We start from the raw sequence: 19,729 nt of genomic DNA, 5'->3' as shown, positions 1-19,729 counted from the left end.
ATGAAAATAAAAATAACAAGACAAAGATGAATTTGTGTAAGTGAAAAAAAAACAAACAAACAAGCAAAAATTGTTTTATTTTGTTTTATTTTCTTTATTCTCGATTAAAATTCTGTACTAACAACAAAATCACCATCAAATCAATGATAATGGTCATTATTGTTGAAATTTTTGCTACCTCTACCAACTACAAACTAACCAAACAATCATAAAAAAAACAAATGTGAACCTAAGAGTTTATCTATTTGAACAAAAAAAAATATAAAATAAAATAAAATTTTAAATCAAAACAAAGCACCAATTATCGAATACTTATCCAGAAATAACGATTTGACAATTTGTTCAAAACAAACAAACAAAAAAAAAATCGGCCACCAGAGAAAACATCAATTGTGATCAATTTTTGTTGATGCACAATCATCATCATCATTATATATATATTAATATTAATACGTTATCAGACAGAACATCCCACAGGACATACTACAGAACACAACAATCGAACAATTCATACAAACAACAAGACAAAACGCACTAGCACGAGCACACCAAAATTCAAATGAAACATTCAAACAATTTTTTCCTACCCCAAACATCCCCAAATTCACCAATATAAATTTCATCACCACACAATTTTACACAGGACACGGACACTTTCAAAACTATTTACACAGATTCACACTCTCTAATACAGACAAATGTACATGCACAGACATAACACAAGACACAATACACCTCCTAATACACTGCACAAACTACAACATCATCAGACAACAATTAAATCTAGAACATATAATTTCACCACAACAATTCACACAGAACAAACACACACACACCAAATTTATTTTATTATGTAAACACATCCACAACCACCTAAAGGCAAACTAGCCTTGTAAATAATTACAATTGTTTTATTCCTTTTCGTTCTTTATCCGGCGCCAATATCCTTATAGATATGCGCTTTAATAAAATTATTATTATTATTATTATTAATACGTTATCAAGGTCGAAGTTGAATCCAAAATAAGAATGAATGAAAAACATTTCATGATGTATGGGCCAATTTTTCGTTGTTGTTGTTGTTGTTTTTGTTTCAAAAGAAAAATGGTCTGAAATGATTATTGTTTTGTTTTTATTTTTTTATTTCTCAAATAAAAAAAAACTTCCCAGAAATCAAAATCAAGGATTTTATCTAATTTTTTTTCCAAATATAATCTTGGCCATATTAGTCAGTTTGTGTGTGTATGTGCGTTAACCAATGTCGATATTTGATGATAAAATTAAATTGACAACAGACAAGTGAAATAATAAAATCGAAAAAAAAAACACAAAGACAAGATAAAATCTGTACGGAAATAGTTTTGTTTCGTTTGGAGCAAAAATAGAAAAAAAATTGGTCCCTTGGAACAAAAAAAAAACAAAACAAACCAGGTCTATACATTTAATGTTTGGCCTGAACAAGAAAAAAAATAAAATAAAATAATGTTCAATGATGATGAACACATGATGATGATGATGATGATCATAAATCTTTTCAAATATATATTGTGGTTCAATAAATATTCTTTGTGCTTTCTGGCCTATATGAAACAAGGCAATAAATAATCAAAAAAAAAAAAAATCGATTAATCGCCTATTTCATCAAGATTGACTACAATTGATTGGTAATCAAAAAAAAAAGTATTGAAATTAAAATTATCGCAAAGATATTATGTTATCTGGATGTTTTGTTTTTCAACTATAATTATTTTCAATTTGGCATAAAAATTCTGGCATTCAAATAAACATTAAAGAAAAATGTTTGGTGTGTGTGTTTGGCAAATAAAACGAGTGGGCGATGTATGAAATGAATAAACAAAAAAAAAATTAATGACCAATTTTTTTTTCTCAACAAAACCAACCAGGTAACCATCACTAGAAAAGAAATTTACCAGAAGCATTCTGGATATTTTTTCTTTCATATATATATATTTTACCCTAAATGTTCTTGGAAAAAATAAAATAAAAAAACCAGAAACAAAACAAGAATGAAAAAAACTTATAGAAAGTGTTGATTATGATGATGGTGATCGGATGTATATGGAGAAAAAAAAGGAGTGAAAGAGAGAATGATAGAGAGAGAGAGAGAGAGAGAGAGAGAAAAAAAAAACAGAACACATTTTTCGGCCAAGTTATCATGTGAAAATATATAATAATAATAATTTCTTTTGCTCTCTTGAATTTCTCTATTTTTTTTCTAGATGAAAACATTATGAATAAATGAAGAAAACGAAAAATATTCACCATGATAATGAACCACCAGATATCATAAACAGGAAAGTACCAAGACCAAAGTGAAATGAAAATGAAATATGAAAATATGATTAATAATCTTCATATTTTCTGCATTGTAATGTTGCCATAATTTTTTTCTCTTCGTTTTGTATTTTTGTGAATCGAAAATGTTTCTCATTCTGTAACAGAATCCATCCGCATATATATATAATATACACACACACACACAGAGAAAATCCTATACTAATTTATTGTATTTTTTTTTCTTTTATTCAATAATTTCTTGTGACTTTTAACACATTGATTACAACAATAACAACAACAACAACAATAACAATAACAATAAAATCGAATATAAGTTGATTCTGTATTTCGAATGAAAAATTTATAAATTTTCCATAATTATGAAGAATAAAAAATTCTTTTTGACATTAATATCCACATGAATAAACGTCATGGACATAAATATTAGTAAAAAAAAAACACACAAGAGAACAAGTTGAATTTTTTGTTTTGTTTTGTTTTCGTCTCTGGTATGAATTCATAAAAAATTCAATACTTGCTGATTGTAAAAAAAAATCCAGAATATTCATAATGTAAGCTTTTGTTTTGTCATTTATTTTGGTTTAAAACAACTAAAAAAATGCAAAAAAATTTTTTTTTTAAATTCTCTAAATTACAATATTTGCTTTGTTTCTCTATCTGGTATTAACCATTCAGAATTTATTTTCATTTTTTTTGTGTGTTTTCACATTCATTTTCAAAGTTATAGCATCAACAAAAAAAAAAACACAGGCGTTTGATTTTACGACATCAACACAGACAAACCATGAATATGATCACGATAACGACTTTATAGCTTATCGGAATTTCTACATTCATTGCACGGATGAATGGATTTGGTATAGAATTTTCATTTTACCCGTTATATTTTATTGGGCTCTAAGTTTTGGCTGTAAATTTTTTTCTTCTTTTTTTTAGTGTCTAGTTTTGTTTTTCGTTTTTTTTTTGGATGAAGAATAAAATTTTTTTCTTTTTTTTTTGGTTCACTTCTAATAACAGAAACTTTTTTTTTGTTTCGCCATTTCATTGCCATCATCATATTGTGATCAACATTATAATATTGTAAATCGATAATTCAATTGAAAAATTGTTGTTGATGATGAAAAGAGACATTTCGGTTCACCGAATTTTACCGCCATTCATCCACATTAACATAAGTTTTAATATTGAAATAAATCAGATTTACAGATTCAAATACTAACCAATCAACAACCAAAACCAAACGCTTAAAATGATGATTGATCAACATTAGATTGTGAATGCATACAGAGAAAAAAATAAAATGAACATAATATACATACAAAATCTAGTTGATAGGTGCTAAAATATGATTAATTAGCAATGATTTTTTACATTCATTTCAAAATTATATGATCTGGACAACAAGAATGAAATGAAAACCATTATGAAACTACACGAATCATATTGAATTCATTCATGTATTAATAATAATGATGTTGATGATGATGATGACAACCACCAGGAAAAAAAATCTGACCAGTATACTAATAATAATTCCCGTTTTATGTATGTTACCGAGATGAACAATGAATAATAAAAAAAATATGCAAAACATCCGTTTCTGTATTTCCTGTTTGTTGTTGTTGTTGTAGTTTTTTTTTGCAGGATTTTGTTTGGACATGTAACATTTATATATTAATCTAAATATTATGGCTGGATGTCGAAAAAAGTAATATGTTCAACAAAAACATATTTGAATGAAAATCAAATTTTGGAATTTTTTTTTCTGCTTCAAAATGACATCTTTATGAAACCAAAACAAGATACAGAATTATTATTGATGAAATAAGTGACGAACTATATTACATGAATTTCAATTTATTTGAATTTTGCATTTCATCAATGTTACAGTTGTGTATTTTTTTTGCATTAAAATTCTGCTTATTTTTGTTTTATTATTACCGATTACGGTTGTAGAGAAGCCAACAAGAAGTTTTTCAATGAAATGAAATTTTCCACTAACACATATTCAGTTTACTTTGCTTTAGGCAAAAAAAAAAAAAATAGAATAAAATGGCGAAAATTTATTCCATCTTCAAATTCTTTGAATCCAAATGCAATACTGCCGCTGTTGTTTTTGTTGTTGATTATGATGATGACGATGATGATGTTGAGTGAAAAAAATGATGACGTCCAAATGATCCACATTTCCATTTTCATTTTCATTCATTCATCCATACAATTGTTGTTCTATTATCATGATGGTTGTTCTGTTTATTTTCATGAAATGAAAATTCCAATGAATTCAATAATTTGGCGTTTTTACTTCTTAGGTGAATTTTGTTTGGCTTTTGGTGATGGTGGTGGTGATGGTGGGGGTTAGTGTGAAGAAAAAAAAGGAAGTGAATATGGCCATAATCAATTCTCAATGGTGAACACATCATTATTTGTTCCAGCAACAACAACAACAACAACAACGAAAAAAAAAAATTTTATTTTCTAATGAAGTTTATGTGTAGTTTATTTCTCTGTGAACGAATGAACGAACATAAAAAGTTATATTATATAAAAGATTGCCAAAACAGAAAAAAAAACTTCAAACTTCATTGTTTCAAGATTCAATCGTGCATTGGCATAAATGAAAACAACGACTGTGCACAAAAAAAATGAACATTCAGAATTGGGCAACATCATTGAAATTGAATTGACCTTTTACTGGAATTTCATTTCATTTCAATGTGATCAGGTCACGTCAATTTTTGTTTCCTTTTAATTCAAATATATATATTGAGAAGAGAAAAAAAAATGAAACAATCTTTTGGGACCAAATGAATGAAACAAAAAAAAAAAAAAAAAAAAAAAACAACAACAACACCACAAAGTTAAGAAAAAGGGAAAAGTTTCATTTCACGAGAATTACAACCAATAATATACATTGATTGCAAATTTGAATTTAATAATCGGTAATTGAACTAAATGATGGAATTTACTTTCTCGTTCTCGTTCTCGTCATCATCAACATCATCCTCATCGTCGGCAACAATATTTGCTTTACAATATTCAAATGAGAAAATTGAATGAAAAAAAAATAAAAAATAAAAAATGATTCATGAACAACGTACATGAATATTATCATTATTCAAATTATATTTATAATATATTTACATCAAAATTCTCATTCAATTTCAATATGTGAATGATAATAAATACACAACATTATTATTATTCATTATTTTTTTGTCATTTTTCTTGATTTTCACGAGGAAAAAAAACTTATAAATCTTAATATATATATTAATAATTAAATTTATGAGGTACGTTCATTTTTTATGTTATGTTATAAAAGATTAAAGTTAATGAAGAAACACACAACAACAACAACAACATTAACAACATTGGTTAACGCATCTCAGATGATAAACTCACTCATCATAATAATGCAGCTGATGATGATGATGATGATAAAGTGAAATTCAAAATAGGAAAAAAAGATAAACAAAATTCGATCGAAATGACGATGGCAACAATAACAACAACAACAACAAAAAACATTCATGATTAATAAATTGTCAAAAAAATAAGAGAAAAACAAAATAATAATAGAAGAGAAGATTCATGTGACAAAACTTGAACATAAACAAAACAAAATTTTTTTTTGTGGTGCACATATTTTATTTCATTTCATTCTACTGGCAAGATAAAAAAAACTGAATAAATTCAATTTTCATTTTCATTTTCATTTTCATCATCTTTCTCTCATTTATAATAATAATCATAATCATAATCATCATCATCATTATTCGTTTCATTTCATTTTCTTTGGAAATATAATGAAACAAAAAAGAAAATTTTCTCATGAAACAGACAATTTTGTTACTCCATTTATAATCATGATGATGATGATGATGATAATTCAATTATAGGCAAACCGAAACTTTTTTTTTTTTTTTTGGTTTATTAATCACATTCAATCGAATCAATAAGCTTTGTTTTAGTCCATAATGTTATTGTGTTGCTGTATGTTGTGTTTTTTTTTCGCATTTATCATCATCATCATCATCATGATGAATAAATTGGATGAATCGTGAATGAATGATTGAATGAATATAAATTGAATCTATATATCTGTATATATACATTTGAAAGTCAATGACAGATTGATTTGAATTGCATATATACATATATATGCCAATAAACTTCAATCATGATCAAAAATTTATTTCTTCATTTTTAGTCAATCATTTTAAGAATAAATTAATGAATAAATGTATGTATATAATATATATATGCATATAAAAATAAAAACGGTAATCAATAGAGAAAAAACCACCAATAATAAATTCGATAATTAGCAATGGGAAATTGATCACAATAGTAATTTCCAAAATTCATCAATCTAAACTACGACTGTTTGACCAAAACAATGATGATTTTGTCATTAATTGTTAATGAAATTCAATGTGAAACATTTATACACATCCCCCCCCAAAAAAAATAATGCAGTTGATTGCACTTTATGTGTGATGTGATGAGTATCATTACATTTATTTACTGATGAAATTATTGATTGATGATGATTTGAATATTGCGATTTTGATGACATTATCAATGAATTGTCATCTAATATAAATGTAATCATCATCACCAAATATTGCATGATGTCTATACAATTGTTTTCTATAACAAATAATAACAGCTTTAACATCATCATGATCATGATCATCATCATCATCATCATTATTATCAACATGATCATTGTCAATCGATTTTATAAATTTGATGATTGTACATTTTTGGGTCTGATAAGAGCTTTTTTGCATAATAATTCTTTCTTTTTAATGTATATAAATGCCATATTATATTCTAGCATTTGTGTGTGTGCATGTCTGAAACATGAAAACTTAAATACACACACACACACATACTCGTTGGTTATGTTACACTTGAAATTTTTTTTGCTTTCTGTTCGGGGTTAATATCAATAGATCTTTATTTTTTTTTTGTTGTTGTCTTGTTTGTTTGCTTAAATTTTTTTTCTCTCTTGTTCTTTTTGTTCCTAGAAATGGATGAAACTACATTATTTCCAAAAAAGGGAGTAAGAAAGAGAGAGAGAGAGAGAGAGAGAGAGAGAGAGTGAAAAAAATCAAATTTCATTTTCTTTTCTTTTTTTTTAATGTTTGTGCTTAAGTTTCCGATTACGATTGATAGAAAATCGAAATCGATTCGACAATTCTTTTGGTGGTCAACAACAACAACAACAAAAACAGAGACCAAGTTTAAAAAAAAAATCAATGGATGGTTGGATGGATGATGATATTGAAAATTGGAATTTCAAATTAAGTGAATTTGTAAAGAAAAACAAACTTTTCACTCATGTTGATTTGGTTCAGCGAAAATTGAAAAATGATTGACCAACATCGAAAGCAATGGAGATTGGGACAGAGAAAAAAAAAACAAAAATGAGAAAAAAATGGAATCAATCAATTGGTCAATCAACCGAACTAAAAATAAAATTCATTCCAATTGCCTCAACATCATCATCATCATCATGGACATCAGAAACAGCAGCAGCAGCAGAAAAAAAATTGACCAAATTCTAAAAATCACTGAAAAAAATAGAAAATTTAAAACAAACAAACAAAAAAAATTTTTTTAACAAATTTGAAACAAACAAATTTCGGCCAAAAAAAAATGGGTATTTGTAAATAGAAATCCTTATTATTTTTATTATCTAATACAAAATTTTCATTTTCATTCCAGTTTGTTTTACTTTTCTTGCAAAAAAAAAAAAAAAAAACAATACACTCGTGTCATCATTATTATCATCATAATTTCATCATCACATAGACATCATCATCATAATTATTATCGTCATCATATAACTAGGGATTCATTATTTAGTTTGTTGTTGTTGTTGTTTTTTTTTATATAATTGTCATCATCATCATCATTCCATTTATTTTTTTTTTCATTCCCAAGTTTTGTTTTAATGATTTTTTTTTCTCATTTTAACATCTTTGTTCCATCATCATCATCATTATTCGCATCACTTTTTTTGTTCTCTCCTATTGTCTATAATTGAAACAAAAAAAAATTATCAAGTTGGCATCATCATCATCATCATCACCAATGGTGTGTATATTACATACACACCATACACAATATCCAATGTCATTGTCAGGTGAGGCACACACACACACATCACCAAAATGTTCAAGTGCAAATGTGTTAGATTGTTTTGTAGTGTGTTTGAAAATGATCCAACAAGGCCAAATAACCCTATCGTTTCTATTTTTTTTTTTTGTAGGTGTGTGTGTGTGTGTTTGTGTGTGTGCATTATATTTTGTTATCCACGATCGTTAATTTTCGTGTCAATTTTGATATGCGATATAATAAACCTTTCATAAATGTGTTGTATGTGTGTGAACATCATCAACATTAATAGAATTTTCATCTTTTAGAATTTATTTTTTTTCAAAATTTAATTTGATTGCCATCTTCATCATCATCATCTGAATGATCAATTATGATCCGTTCTTGATGATGATGAGGATGATGATGAAGATGATGCAAATGATAATGATGATGATGATGATGATGATGGTGATCGCTATAGCTGAAAATGAAAAGAAAAAAAAATTTTTTTTTTCCATTTTCATTTTTTTTTATTTGTTTGAATAGCCTTGAGGAACTACATACACAAACATTATTTTTTATTCTTTCTTTTTTTCTTTCTTTTTTTTGGCCGTTGGATTTATTCACAAATTTAATTGGACTTTTCTATTCATATTCTCTAGCTATCACTTTCTCATTTTTTTTTCTTCTTCTCAATTCAATTTGATTGGCTATTGATTTGTTTGTTTCGCGACTTTCACATCTGAATTGAATTAACCATACAAGCATACACATTTAGATGTAAAGTTAGATACAGAGGACTATCATATATGATATATATAGACAACCAACCAACCAACCAACCAAGTAACCGATCAATTGAATTGTGAAAAAAAAGGATTGCTTCCACCATTTATTGTCATTGGATTGAAATTTTGAAATTTTTTGTTGTTGTTGTTGTTGAGAAGAAATGAATTGAATAGGATGAAAAAAAAATCGATGCCAAAGTTTTGTTGTCGATGCATTGTGTTTAGATTTCATAAACATTGGCCAAAAAAAAATAAGGAAAAGAATTCTTATGTTGTTGTCGATAATATCGTGCAACAAATTTCACATGATCGATAATCAATCGATAAATGTCATTATAAATATCTATCTATCTATGGGTTTTTCTTCAAAAAAAAAAAAAAAAAAAAAAAACAGATTCACAATGCAAATGTTGACAGCGAAGAAAAGTAATAAAAATCAAAAATCACAAAAAAAGTTATTCACATAATTAATGGTGATGATACTTTTTTCATCAATACCTTGACCACAACAAATTTTTGAATTGAATTATACTAATAGAATGGTAATGTGATATTTTTGTATTTAAATGCTATTAGTTAGTTCGTGATGATGGTCAAATGATTACCGAAAAAAAAAAATTTTTTTGATTAGCTCATATTGTGTGTGTATGTGTGTATATATTGCATTTTTGTTATTTGTGATTTATTGACTTGGCTTCTTGTGATTGTTATTTTTTATTTTATTTTTTATTTTTCTTTCATTCAATGTTCGATCTATTCAAAGATTTGGTTATGTTTATAATAATAATTATTATTATTATTGATCCATCTTGTGATCCATCCGATTGTGTGTTTGTGTGGCTTTATTTGCTTGCTGTCCATGATCGTGACAATTCACCTTCACTTTCCTTTTCCTAATGTTGTTATTGTTGTCTGTTGTATGGTGCAATCATCATCATCATCATCATCATTATTAATATAAAATATCAATAGCAATGATGATCATCATTGATTATAATAATAAATGAATGATGATGATGATGATCAGTGTGTATGGAAATTATTATTAATTTTTTTTTTGTTCATTTTCAAATTTATGCGTTTTTTTTATGCACAAAAAAAAACAGAGAATAAAATTACCGATATTCAAATACAAATACAAATACAAATCGATGAATTGAAATTGATTTTGAATTCAAACGATTTAACGAAATGAATAATGAATATATGAATTTTTCTTTCTCTTTCCTAAAAAATTGAAAATTTTTTTCTAATGATTTTTTGGCCAATATTTCCTTTTTTTTTTGTTTTTCCTCAAGACAGAATTTCATTTCCGTAAATTTCATTTCCATTTCAGTTTTCTTTTCTGTTTTTTTTTGTACACGTCTCTATAGAATTTTCATTTTAAACGTTTTTATTTTCATTTTCATTTCTGTTTTTTTTTATGTAGATTCTTTGATGATTATCATGTGTGTAAGTGTGTGTGTGTATACGGTGTATCGATGATAGAATGATTGTGTGTTGTTAGTGATAATAATAAAGATTTTTTCTAGCAAAAAAAAAAAAAAAATAAAAAACATTTCAAGAGATGGTTTTGAATGAATGAATGAATGATTATCATGATCATGATGGATGGATGAACGTGAATATAATACATTATTATAATATTGTCGTTGACAATGGCCACAATTCATCAACTTTAGTTGGTGAATTTTGAATTTTTTTTTCAAACTTGAAATCCAATCCATATACCTGTATATATGAGATGTATAGTAAAATAAACATAATATATATAATACGGTAAGTATGATGGCATGAAAATAATATTTTATCTGATATTTTAGGGTTATTTGGTGGCCTTGATTTTTTCTTTTTTTGAAGAAGAAGAAAAAGATTCACACGCGCACACACACAAACAACGTATTTGTTATTTCATTGTTTTTTTTTGTATGTATATTACAACAATATTGCAAGTTATCAATGTTTCATATACGTAAAAAAAAAAAAAAATTTCATTTCATTCATATTGTACCAGGTGTAATAATTATTGTTATAAAATCAGAAAAAAAATGAATAATGCAATGAAAACTCAATATAATCAATTTTTTTTTTGTTTCATTTCTGTTCAACTAGAAAATGACAAATTGTAATGTATCGTTTTGAATGAATGAATGAATGATTGATCAGTGCGATTGGAAATAAATGTTATTTCCATTCGTTACTATTGATGTGATTATATCTTATCCAAAAATGAATCGATTCCAAATGTAATGTGAATCTTTATTTCATTCTTCTCGATCCATCACCATCATCGTATTTTTTTTTATTTTTTTTTTGTTCATTTTCGATAACAACAAAATTCGATATATGTCAAAACATTTGTTCATTCATTCAATTTCAATGTATAATGTATCGAATTTTTTTTTTCATTTTTTCTTTGCAAATTTTTTTTTCTCCATACACGTACATGATCCTTGTTGATGAAGTTATGATGATCTTCTTATGATGTTTTTGTGAATTTGTACAAAATAAAGAATTTATAAATAGAATTGTAAATCGCCAAAAAAAAATCATAATCCGAAAACAATTTCGATTGATTGATCTCATTCACAGTTGTTTTTACTGGATGAATGACGTAATAATAAAAGTGTATAGAAATCAAAATTTAGATCATCAAATTCCAAAAATGTCAACAATCGGTCGTCAGCAAAATGCAAATTCAGAAATACGGAAAAAAAACAAACAAACAAATTTTTCCATGTCCATGTGATTTTCCATTCATTAGAGCTAATCGATCATTTATATATTTACATATTTCATGTGTAAACGACAACAACAACAACAACAACTGATTTTTATTAATTCAATCGATAAATGGATCAAGATATAAGTGAATATTTTCATGAAGAAAAAAAAATAGTAAGACATGTGACATTGCATGAAAAATTTCAGAAAATCCTTGTTATATACACATTTACATACAATATTCCCACGATATATTAACATTGAAACATGAAAACAAAATTGCAAACATAATTGACTTGGAATTGGTCCGATGATGATCTGAATTTGTAATTAATTAATCAATCAATTAATAATTAGTTTAGTTGTTTTTTTTCCTGAAAAAAAAATATTTTCATTTTGTTTGTAATAATAAACAGTGCACCAATGTAAAATTTGAACAAGAATTAATGAAAGAAAAAAAAAACACTTAAGTTGACAAAAGTAAAAGAAAAAAGAAGGAGGAGATGATGATGGTGGTGGTGGTGGTGTATTGATGATCACTTCAGTATATGCAATATTTGTTTGTGATATTTTCGAATGATAATTCAAAATAATAGTTGACGTCATCGTCTTCATTACATACACACACACATTTGATGATTTTCTTTTTGGTTTTTTTTTTTTGAATACCTTCCTACCTACCTGTCTTCATGGTATGTGTGTGTGTCTACATTTACCTTTTTGTATAATATTCATCATAAGTTAATTCGGTTCCAAGGATGATTTTTTTTTCACTGTTGTTTTGGTCATAATAGATTTTTTTTTTTGGTTGATCGATTGTAAATGTTGTTGTTGTTGTTTTGTCTTTGTTAAAAACATAATTCATTCAATGATTTGATCATCATTTATAATCGAATCTTCAATCGATATACACGCACACAAACACATTCTCAATACAATTGATTCAACGAAAAAAAAATCAAACATTCTCATCAACAGAATTTTCATCAATCATATATCCATTGAATTGTTTTTGATTGAATATTTTATCAATCATTATTGTATGAGCATCAAAATGAATCATTGCCGTTTCCATGATAAGAGAAAATTTTGAAAAACAAATCCAAATCCAATCCAATCAACCATAAACAAGTTTAATATTTTTTTTTGTTCATTTTTTTCTGCCCATTATTGTTGCCATTATAATTGCTGCTGTTGTTATTTAATTTGTGATAATTTCTTCTTTTTTTTTTAGTTTTGTTGGCCAATCTTTTCGTGATTTTATTTTCATTCAGATAAATTCAATTTTTTTTTTGGTTATAAAATGTGAAATATAAAAAACAACCACAACAACAACAACAACAAGTCATTGAATTTCATGAAAAAAAAATTCCATTAATTTTCATAATTATATCAGAATTGAAATTATTCAATATTTTCTCATATATCAACAACAATGATCAATGAACGTCATTATCGAATTTTGGCCACAAGCAAATTGCATTGCCGCCATGTTTGCTTATCATCATCATCATCATCATCATCTTCGTCATCATGGTACACATTATCAATGATCATGGCCACCATCATCATCCTTATTATCATGATGGCCAATGTCAATGATGGCCAAACGACCACCGCACAAGATCAATCAATTTGTCAAACATATTTTGCTAAATACACAAAATCACATACAGCATGTGTAAAACCAAATAAAAATTGTCAAATAAAAGAGGTAAGTGTAGTTAATTCTGGAAAATAAATTATTCCTTGAATTTTCAATGAAACAAAAAAAAAAAAATATTGGACAAACGATATGAAATCGGTCAGTGTAAAATATCAAATCTGATTGAATCTATTGATAATCAGGAAAAAAAACCAAGCAAACACATAATATGCAAACAAATTGTGATATGAATAACAAGCGACAAGAAAAAAAACTGATACTGATTATTCTTTATTTTCAAGGTTTGTCCAACTTTACATAGAGAAAGTGAAACCAGTGAAAAAAAAACGTCTTCATTCGTCATTATCACAACAAACAAACAAACAAAAAAATTGTCGCGAAAAACAAATAAAAGCAAAATTATGTCACTTGTTTGAGTTGGTTTGACATATGATGAATACTTTTAACATATTCATAAGAAAAAAAAACTAGAAGAAAAAACAGATCATTACGACAACTCCATTTTTTTATACATAAAATTTATCAATCAATTTAGCTTGAATAACTAACCAACCAACCGATGATCACAAACGACAACTATAGAATGAGAGAATATTAATGAGTAAAATGAAAATGTCGTCGTTTTTCCATTATAACACACACACACACACACAGAAAGATGATAAAAAAGCGATGAAAGAATTTCAATACAAACATCAAAATGAAAGAGAGAGAGAGTGGGAAAAACAGTCTAGTCGTGTCTTGTTTCAACATAGGAACGAAAAAAATAGAAAAAAAATGCATAAGTAGAGAATTTTTTTTCCAGCTAAACACAGAATCTAGTCTAGATTTTTATTTTCTGTTAACCTGAAATCTTGTTATTTCAAGATTATTTCTTGTTTTGTTGAATTTTTCCATTGAAAATAAAAACAAAATCTTGATTCAATAATAATAAGTTATCATCATCTTCATCATCATTATTATTGCCCGTTTTTTTAGATAGGGAAAAAACCGGTGGTTTTGAAAAAAAAGAGAGAAAACCAAGTTCAATTCAATCGATCGATTCGGTTTGAGGCCAATTGTTTCTCCATTGTCTATTTTTTTTGGCAATCTCTCTCTCTCTCTCTCTCTCTCTCATAGAATAAGATCTAGTAGCAAATTTCAATTTTCGATTTTTCAATTTTAATGTTGATATAATGATCGATCGATGTATCAATTGATCGATCATCGATCAACAATGTTTAACGCGTATTAATCTGTTTTTGTTTTTTTTTATTTAGTTTATATATTTATTTGACAATTTATTTTTTGAAATTTATTGAAAACTATCCCCATTTTTTTTGTTGTTGTTGTTGTTGACCTTTCAAATCCATACACAATAGCAAGGATTGGATAAAAAACAACGACAATTAATATTGGATATACATAATTATTACCGTAATTTAATTGCAAGCGGTAATGAAAGTACTCTTGGTTTTCCATCCGCTGCCAATATGCTTACATTAGAATGGGATGATGAATTAGCCTATGTAGCACAGAAACATGCAAATCAATGTCGTTTTGAACATGATTGTTATGATTGTCGCCGTACAGGTATGTTGATTTTTTTGTTCAAAATTTTTCAAACATTAATAAATCTGCAAAAATCATCATTTTTTTTCAATTTAAAAAAAAGAACGATACCCTGTTGTTGGCCAAAATCTTTATATATATCGTACAACAAGATCAAAAGCAGATCCAGATTGGCGTAAAGTAATCCGTGAATGGTATGAAGAGATTAAGATTGCACCACCACAAGTGGCATTCAGTTTTGATCTATTTCAATTGAATATTGGACATTTTACACAAATTGCATGGGCTGAAACCAATCGAATTGGTTGTGGTTTTTCAACATATTTAGATTATGAAAATCGTGGTTCAATATTTAAAACTGTTCAACTTTATACATGTAATTATGCACCTGGTGGTAATTATTTGGGTGAAAAAATGTATGAAAATGGTACACCATTAAGTAAATGTCCACCACAGTATGGAAAATCGAAAAATTTTCAAGCACTTTGTGAATTCATCACCAAATGGGAATCGAATATTGATGCATTTGCTTTGGTCGATAATCGAATCGATACAAATCTATTATCAGCAACGCCAATTGACAACAATCCATCAACATCACTTTCCATCATTAATAATAATAATAATAATCAATATTCTACCGTATATAATCGAATTGAATCAACAACGGCTACATCGACAACAACAACAACAACAACACAACGAACGACAGTAAATACACCAAAATCTAGAACAACATCAACAAGAAGAAACGGTAGTAATAGACGTAAAAATACATCAAATAGAAATGGAAATCGTAATCGTTCAGGTAGTAGTCGTACAGCAAATAATCGAAATAATTCCACACGTCGTAATAGCTCGTCATCCAATAATTTTAATGATAAACAATGGAATTCACGATTGAATAATTGGAAAAATAATTCAACAACATCAACGACGACGACAACGACAACGACATCACCATCAACGACATCGCCATCAACATCAACAGCATCATGGAAATGGAATCAATCATCATATGATTGGAAAAAATGGCTAACAAATTTCACTACATTCACTAATTGGACCAAATGGGAATCAAAACCACAACGTTCTATTGTTACAAGTGCTAATATTGGTACCACTGGGCAAGTCGATCCATCCATTAGGATTGTTACACCGAGACGATCCACAACTCAAGGTTCCAATAATAATAATAATAATAATAATAATAATGGCAATCAAAATAACAATGTTCCATGGCGTTTGACCAACATTACTTGGTGGACAAATTGGACGACAACAACAAATGCTAAACCAAAATCAACAAATCGTATAACAACACGGCTGCCAACATATACCTGGTCATTATCATTAGGGTAATATTTTTATTATTATTATATTATTGAAAATGACAGTAATCTAATCAAAATAATTTCATGTTTTTTTTTTAAATTTCTTCAGATTACAACGTGAAAATGAATCTATCGCACCTAATTCATGGTCCAGATCAATAGATTTGACGCCCAATCGTGCCAATAGTGCATTATATTATCGTTACAACAATAGATATAATAATAATTACTATTGAACAAGACAAGAAAAAATAAATCGAAAAAAAAAAACAAATCAGAAAATTACATACACACACACACACACACACGCCAAAATAAGCTGATGATGCACACACACATAAAATTAAGCGTGTTATTTTGCCATTTTCGTGTTGATTTTTTATTATTATTATTATTATTATTAAAAAAAATTCAATTTCGAATTCATGCATTTTTTTTGTATTGAAGGAATAAATTTTTTCACATGAAAATATTGTGTCCATTTAAATTGTGAATAATACGATGCCATCTTTTGGTAGAAAATAAAATTAATTGATGAATTAAATACAAAAAAAAATTGTTACATCAATGCCGATTGTTGTTGTTGTTGTTTTTGTTCACGAAGCATTTTCAAATCATTTTGATTAATTAATTCAACATAATTGAGACAATAATCAATTAGACCTTTAAGTTCACGACGTAAACGCCTTAATTCATCATCATCATCATCGATTTCTTCAATCAATAAACGTAAAATTTTGATTAAACGAATTTTTTCCATTATCAATATAGGCAATTGTTCATTTTGAATAGAATGTTTATAAAAGCTAGATATTATCTGTCTACAGTAAATGACAGCACGATCATTATGGCCCATTTTTACATAACAATTAATCATTTGTCTTTTCAATGATAACCAAAATGTATTTAAACAATACAATGTATTGGTAAAAATAACATCAGCTTTATAGAATGATATAATGGCTGCAACATAATCATCATCATCATTACGATCGACAGCTAATTCATAGAAATGTAAACCAGCTTTCTGATATTGGATACCACGTAAAATTTCCTGTTTAATTGGCTCAATATCATCATAACGATGGCCATTTTGACAGATCAAAAAATATTTTTTTTCTTTCGTGGTGTCTAAACAATCAATAAACGATGGTTTAAAACAAGTTGGACAAAGAATGGCACTATCATAGTTTTCACGTTTTTCCATACAAGCCATACAATGACAGTGGAAAAAATATTGTTCATGTAATAATTTTTGCCGTTGATAAACACATGTTGTTTTATATGTTGGACCATATGAGAAAAAAATTTCTTTATTTTTTGATATCTTTCTTATGGTCTTGAATATTAATTCTGATCCTTTATTATATATTGGAACAATATCTGGATCACAGCTATGATTGAATAATGCTAGATTCGGATAAAGACCAATACCGATTGGTGATTCAATACAATTATCAATATTTTCCAGATCTAAATTCTGATCAAAAATTGTAATTAAATTTGTTGACATTTGTTGTAAATGATGAATTAATAATTTTAAAATATCAATCGATGAATAAAAACAATCACCATCATCATCAAACATTTTATAGCGTTTAAATACATGTTGCAAAAAGAATGCCGTCAATAAAAAACATGTTTTTGAATCGCTATCATGTTTATCAGCATGTGTTAAAAGTCGAACAATCGATCCATAATTACCATCTAATGATTGTTGTAAATTTGTTTCATCAATAATATCCGTTGTTTGTTTTTTAGCCAATTCAATGAATGAATTAAATGATCGACATACTAATCGAACAACGATATATGCGATACCAATTTCAGATTCCAATGGAATCAATGAATGATTACATTCACGTTGATGAAATGATCGATATGCTTCATCACGACATTTTCGTGAACAAAAAATAAATTTACTACATGACGTACATGGAACAAAATGATTATATTCTTTTTCAAAGTCTGACAATTCTTCAGGTTTCCTATCATTCGTATCTTCGTCTTCTTCCATTTTTTCTTCCGAATCGTTAAATATCGGATTACAAAGTCGACGTAAACAATTACCACAATATGAATCAGTTGTATGGTCAAAAAAATGACAAACAAATGGTTTTTCTTTGAAAATTAATTCACCTTCATCAATATTTTCTTGAGCTGTATAACCACGTTTTGTTTGAGCATCGATCCATGTTATTGCCAGTTTGTTTGATGCACCACGAATTATAGGATGAGGACTGTGAATTTTTAAATCCATCAAATTCATTGATTTTGTCTTATCATTGTCATTAGATTTTCGATTAGACAATTCTTCACATTTTTTATTCAAAATTGAATCCATCAATGTCAACAATTTTTCCATTTGTGTTCGTTCTTTTTCATTAAGAATATCCATTATTGATCGACAATCATTTATAATGTTGGACAGCATGTTTAAATCTTCCCATTGATCATTTATATTGACGGTTGCTTGAGCCATTCGTAAATAGAATTTAATCATTGAACTTTTTTCTTGATTATTATTATTAAAATTGTTGGCCAAAATTTCACGAATGTCCATAATACAATCATGATATTGTTTTAGCTGATAGAATACAATTGATCGTTTATCATAGAGTTGTATGAGCAAATTATCATCACTATTTACACAACAAAAACGAATAGAATTCGATATTAATTGCAATGATTCGGACCATTTTTGTTCAGCCATTTTAGTGGTTATATTGTTAAAAAATTCCAATGCTCTTTCATGATTTTTATACAAATCATTGGCTATATTTACATTTTCAAAAAAATATTCATCAAAATATTTGGACAATACCATTTTAAATTCATTATTTTCATTCAATTCATTCAGAATATTATCTTCATTATTTGTTTTTTGTTGTCGTTGTTCATCAATCCAATCGATTAGAAATTTAGTTTGATCATTACATGCAAGAAATGCAACAATAGATTCAACAAATGTGGCAAATTGTTTCCAGGATTTTTCATCTTTTTGATTAATAATAGAATGATGATGAAAATTCATAAAATCCATTTTTGAAGCCTTTGTGAATAGAAACAAACAAACAAAAAAGATTAGTGATACAAGAAAAGATATTTTATACACTCACTAATTATTATTTTCAAACCGCATGGCATCATACATGAATTCATTCAGTTTTTTGTATGCAAAAAATTCATGCGCACACACACACAACACATCCACATAACGTACGTTATGAATA

At 27.3% G+C, this 19,729-nt stretch overlaps 2 protein-coding genes across 2 annotated transcripts; one reads left to right on the top strand and one right to left on the bottom strand.

The window, feature by feature from the left end:
- Positions 1-12,633: 12,633 nt before the first annotated feature.
- Positions 12,634-16,960, top strand: LOC124499924 (uncharacterized). Its single transcript, XM_047063924.2, has 4 exons — positions 12,634-13,659; positions 14,973-15,183; positions 15,266-16,520; positions 16,606-16,960. The coding sequence occupies exons 1-4, from the start codon at positions 13,381-13,383 to the stop codon at positions 16,730-16,732; spliced, it is 1,872 nt and encodes a 623-aa protein (XP_046919880.2). The 5' UTR covers positions 12,634-13,380; the 3' UTR covers positions 16,733-16,960.
- Positions 16,852-19,674, bottom strand: LOC124499863 (protein-lysine N-methyltransferase SMYD4). Its single transcript, XM_047063850.2, has 2 exons — positions 19,616-19,674; positions 16,852-19,548 (listed from the first exon to the last, which is right to left on the bottom strand). Exon 2 carries the CDS (start codon positions 19,537-19,539, stop codon positions 17,056-17,058), a length of 2,484 nt encoding a protein of 827 aa, XP_046919806.2. The 5' UTR covers positions 19,540-19,548; positions 19,616-19,674; the 3' UTR covers positions 16,852-17,055.
- Positions 19,675-19,729: the final 55 nt, after the last annotated feature.

This window comes from Dermatophagoides farinae, chromosome 5 (assembly GCF_024713945.1).
Source record: "Dermatophagoides farinae isolate YC_2012a chromosome 5, ASM2471394v1, whole genome shotgun sequence".
NCBI lineage: Eukaryota > Metazoa > Arthropoda > Arachnida > Sarcoptiformes > Pyroglyphidae > Dermatophagoides > Dermatophagoides farinae.
The sequence above is the reverse complement of the archived record's forward strand: the minus strand, read 5'-3'. Positions and strand labels throughout refer to the sequence as shown.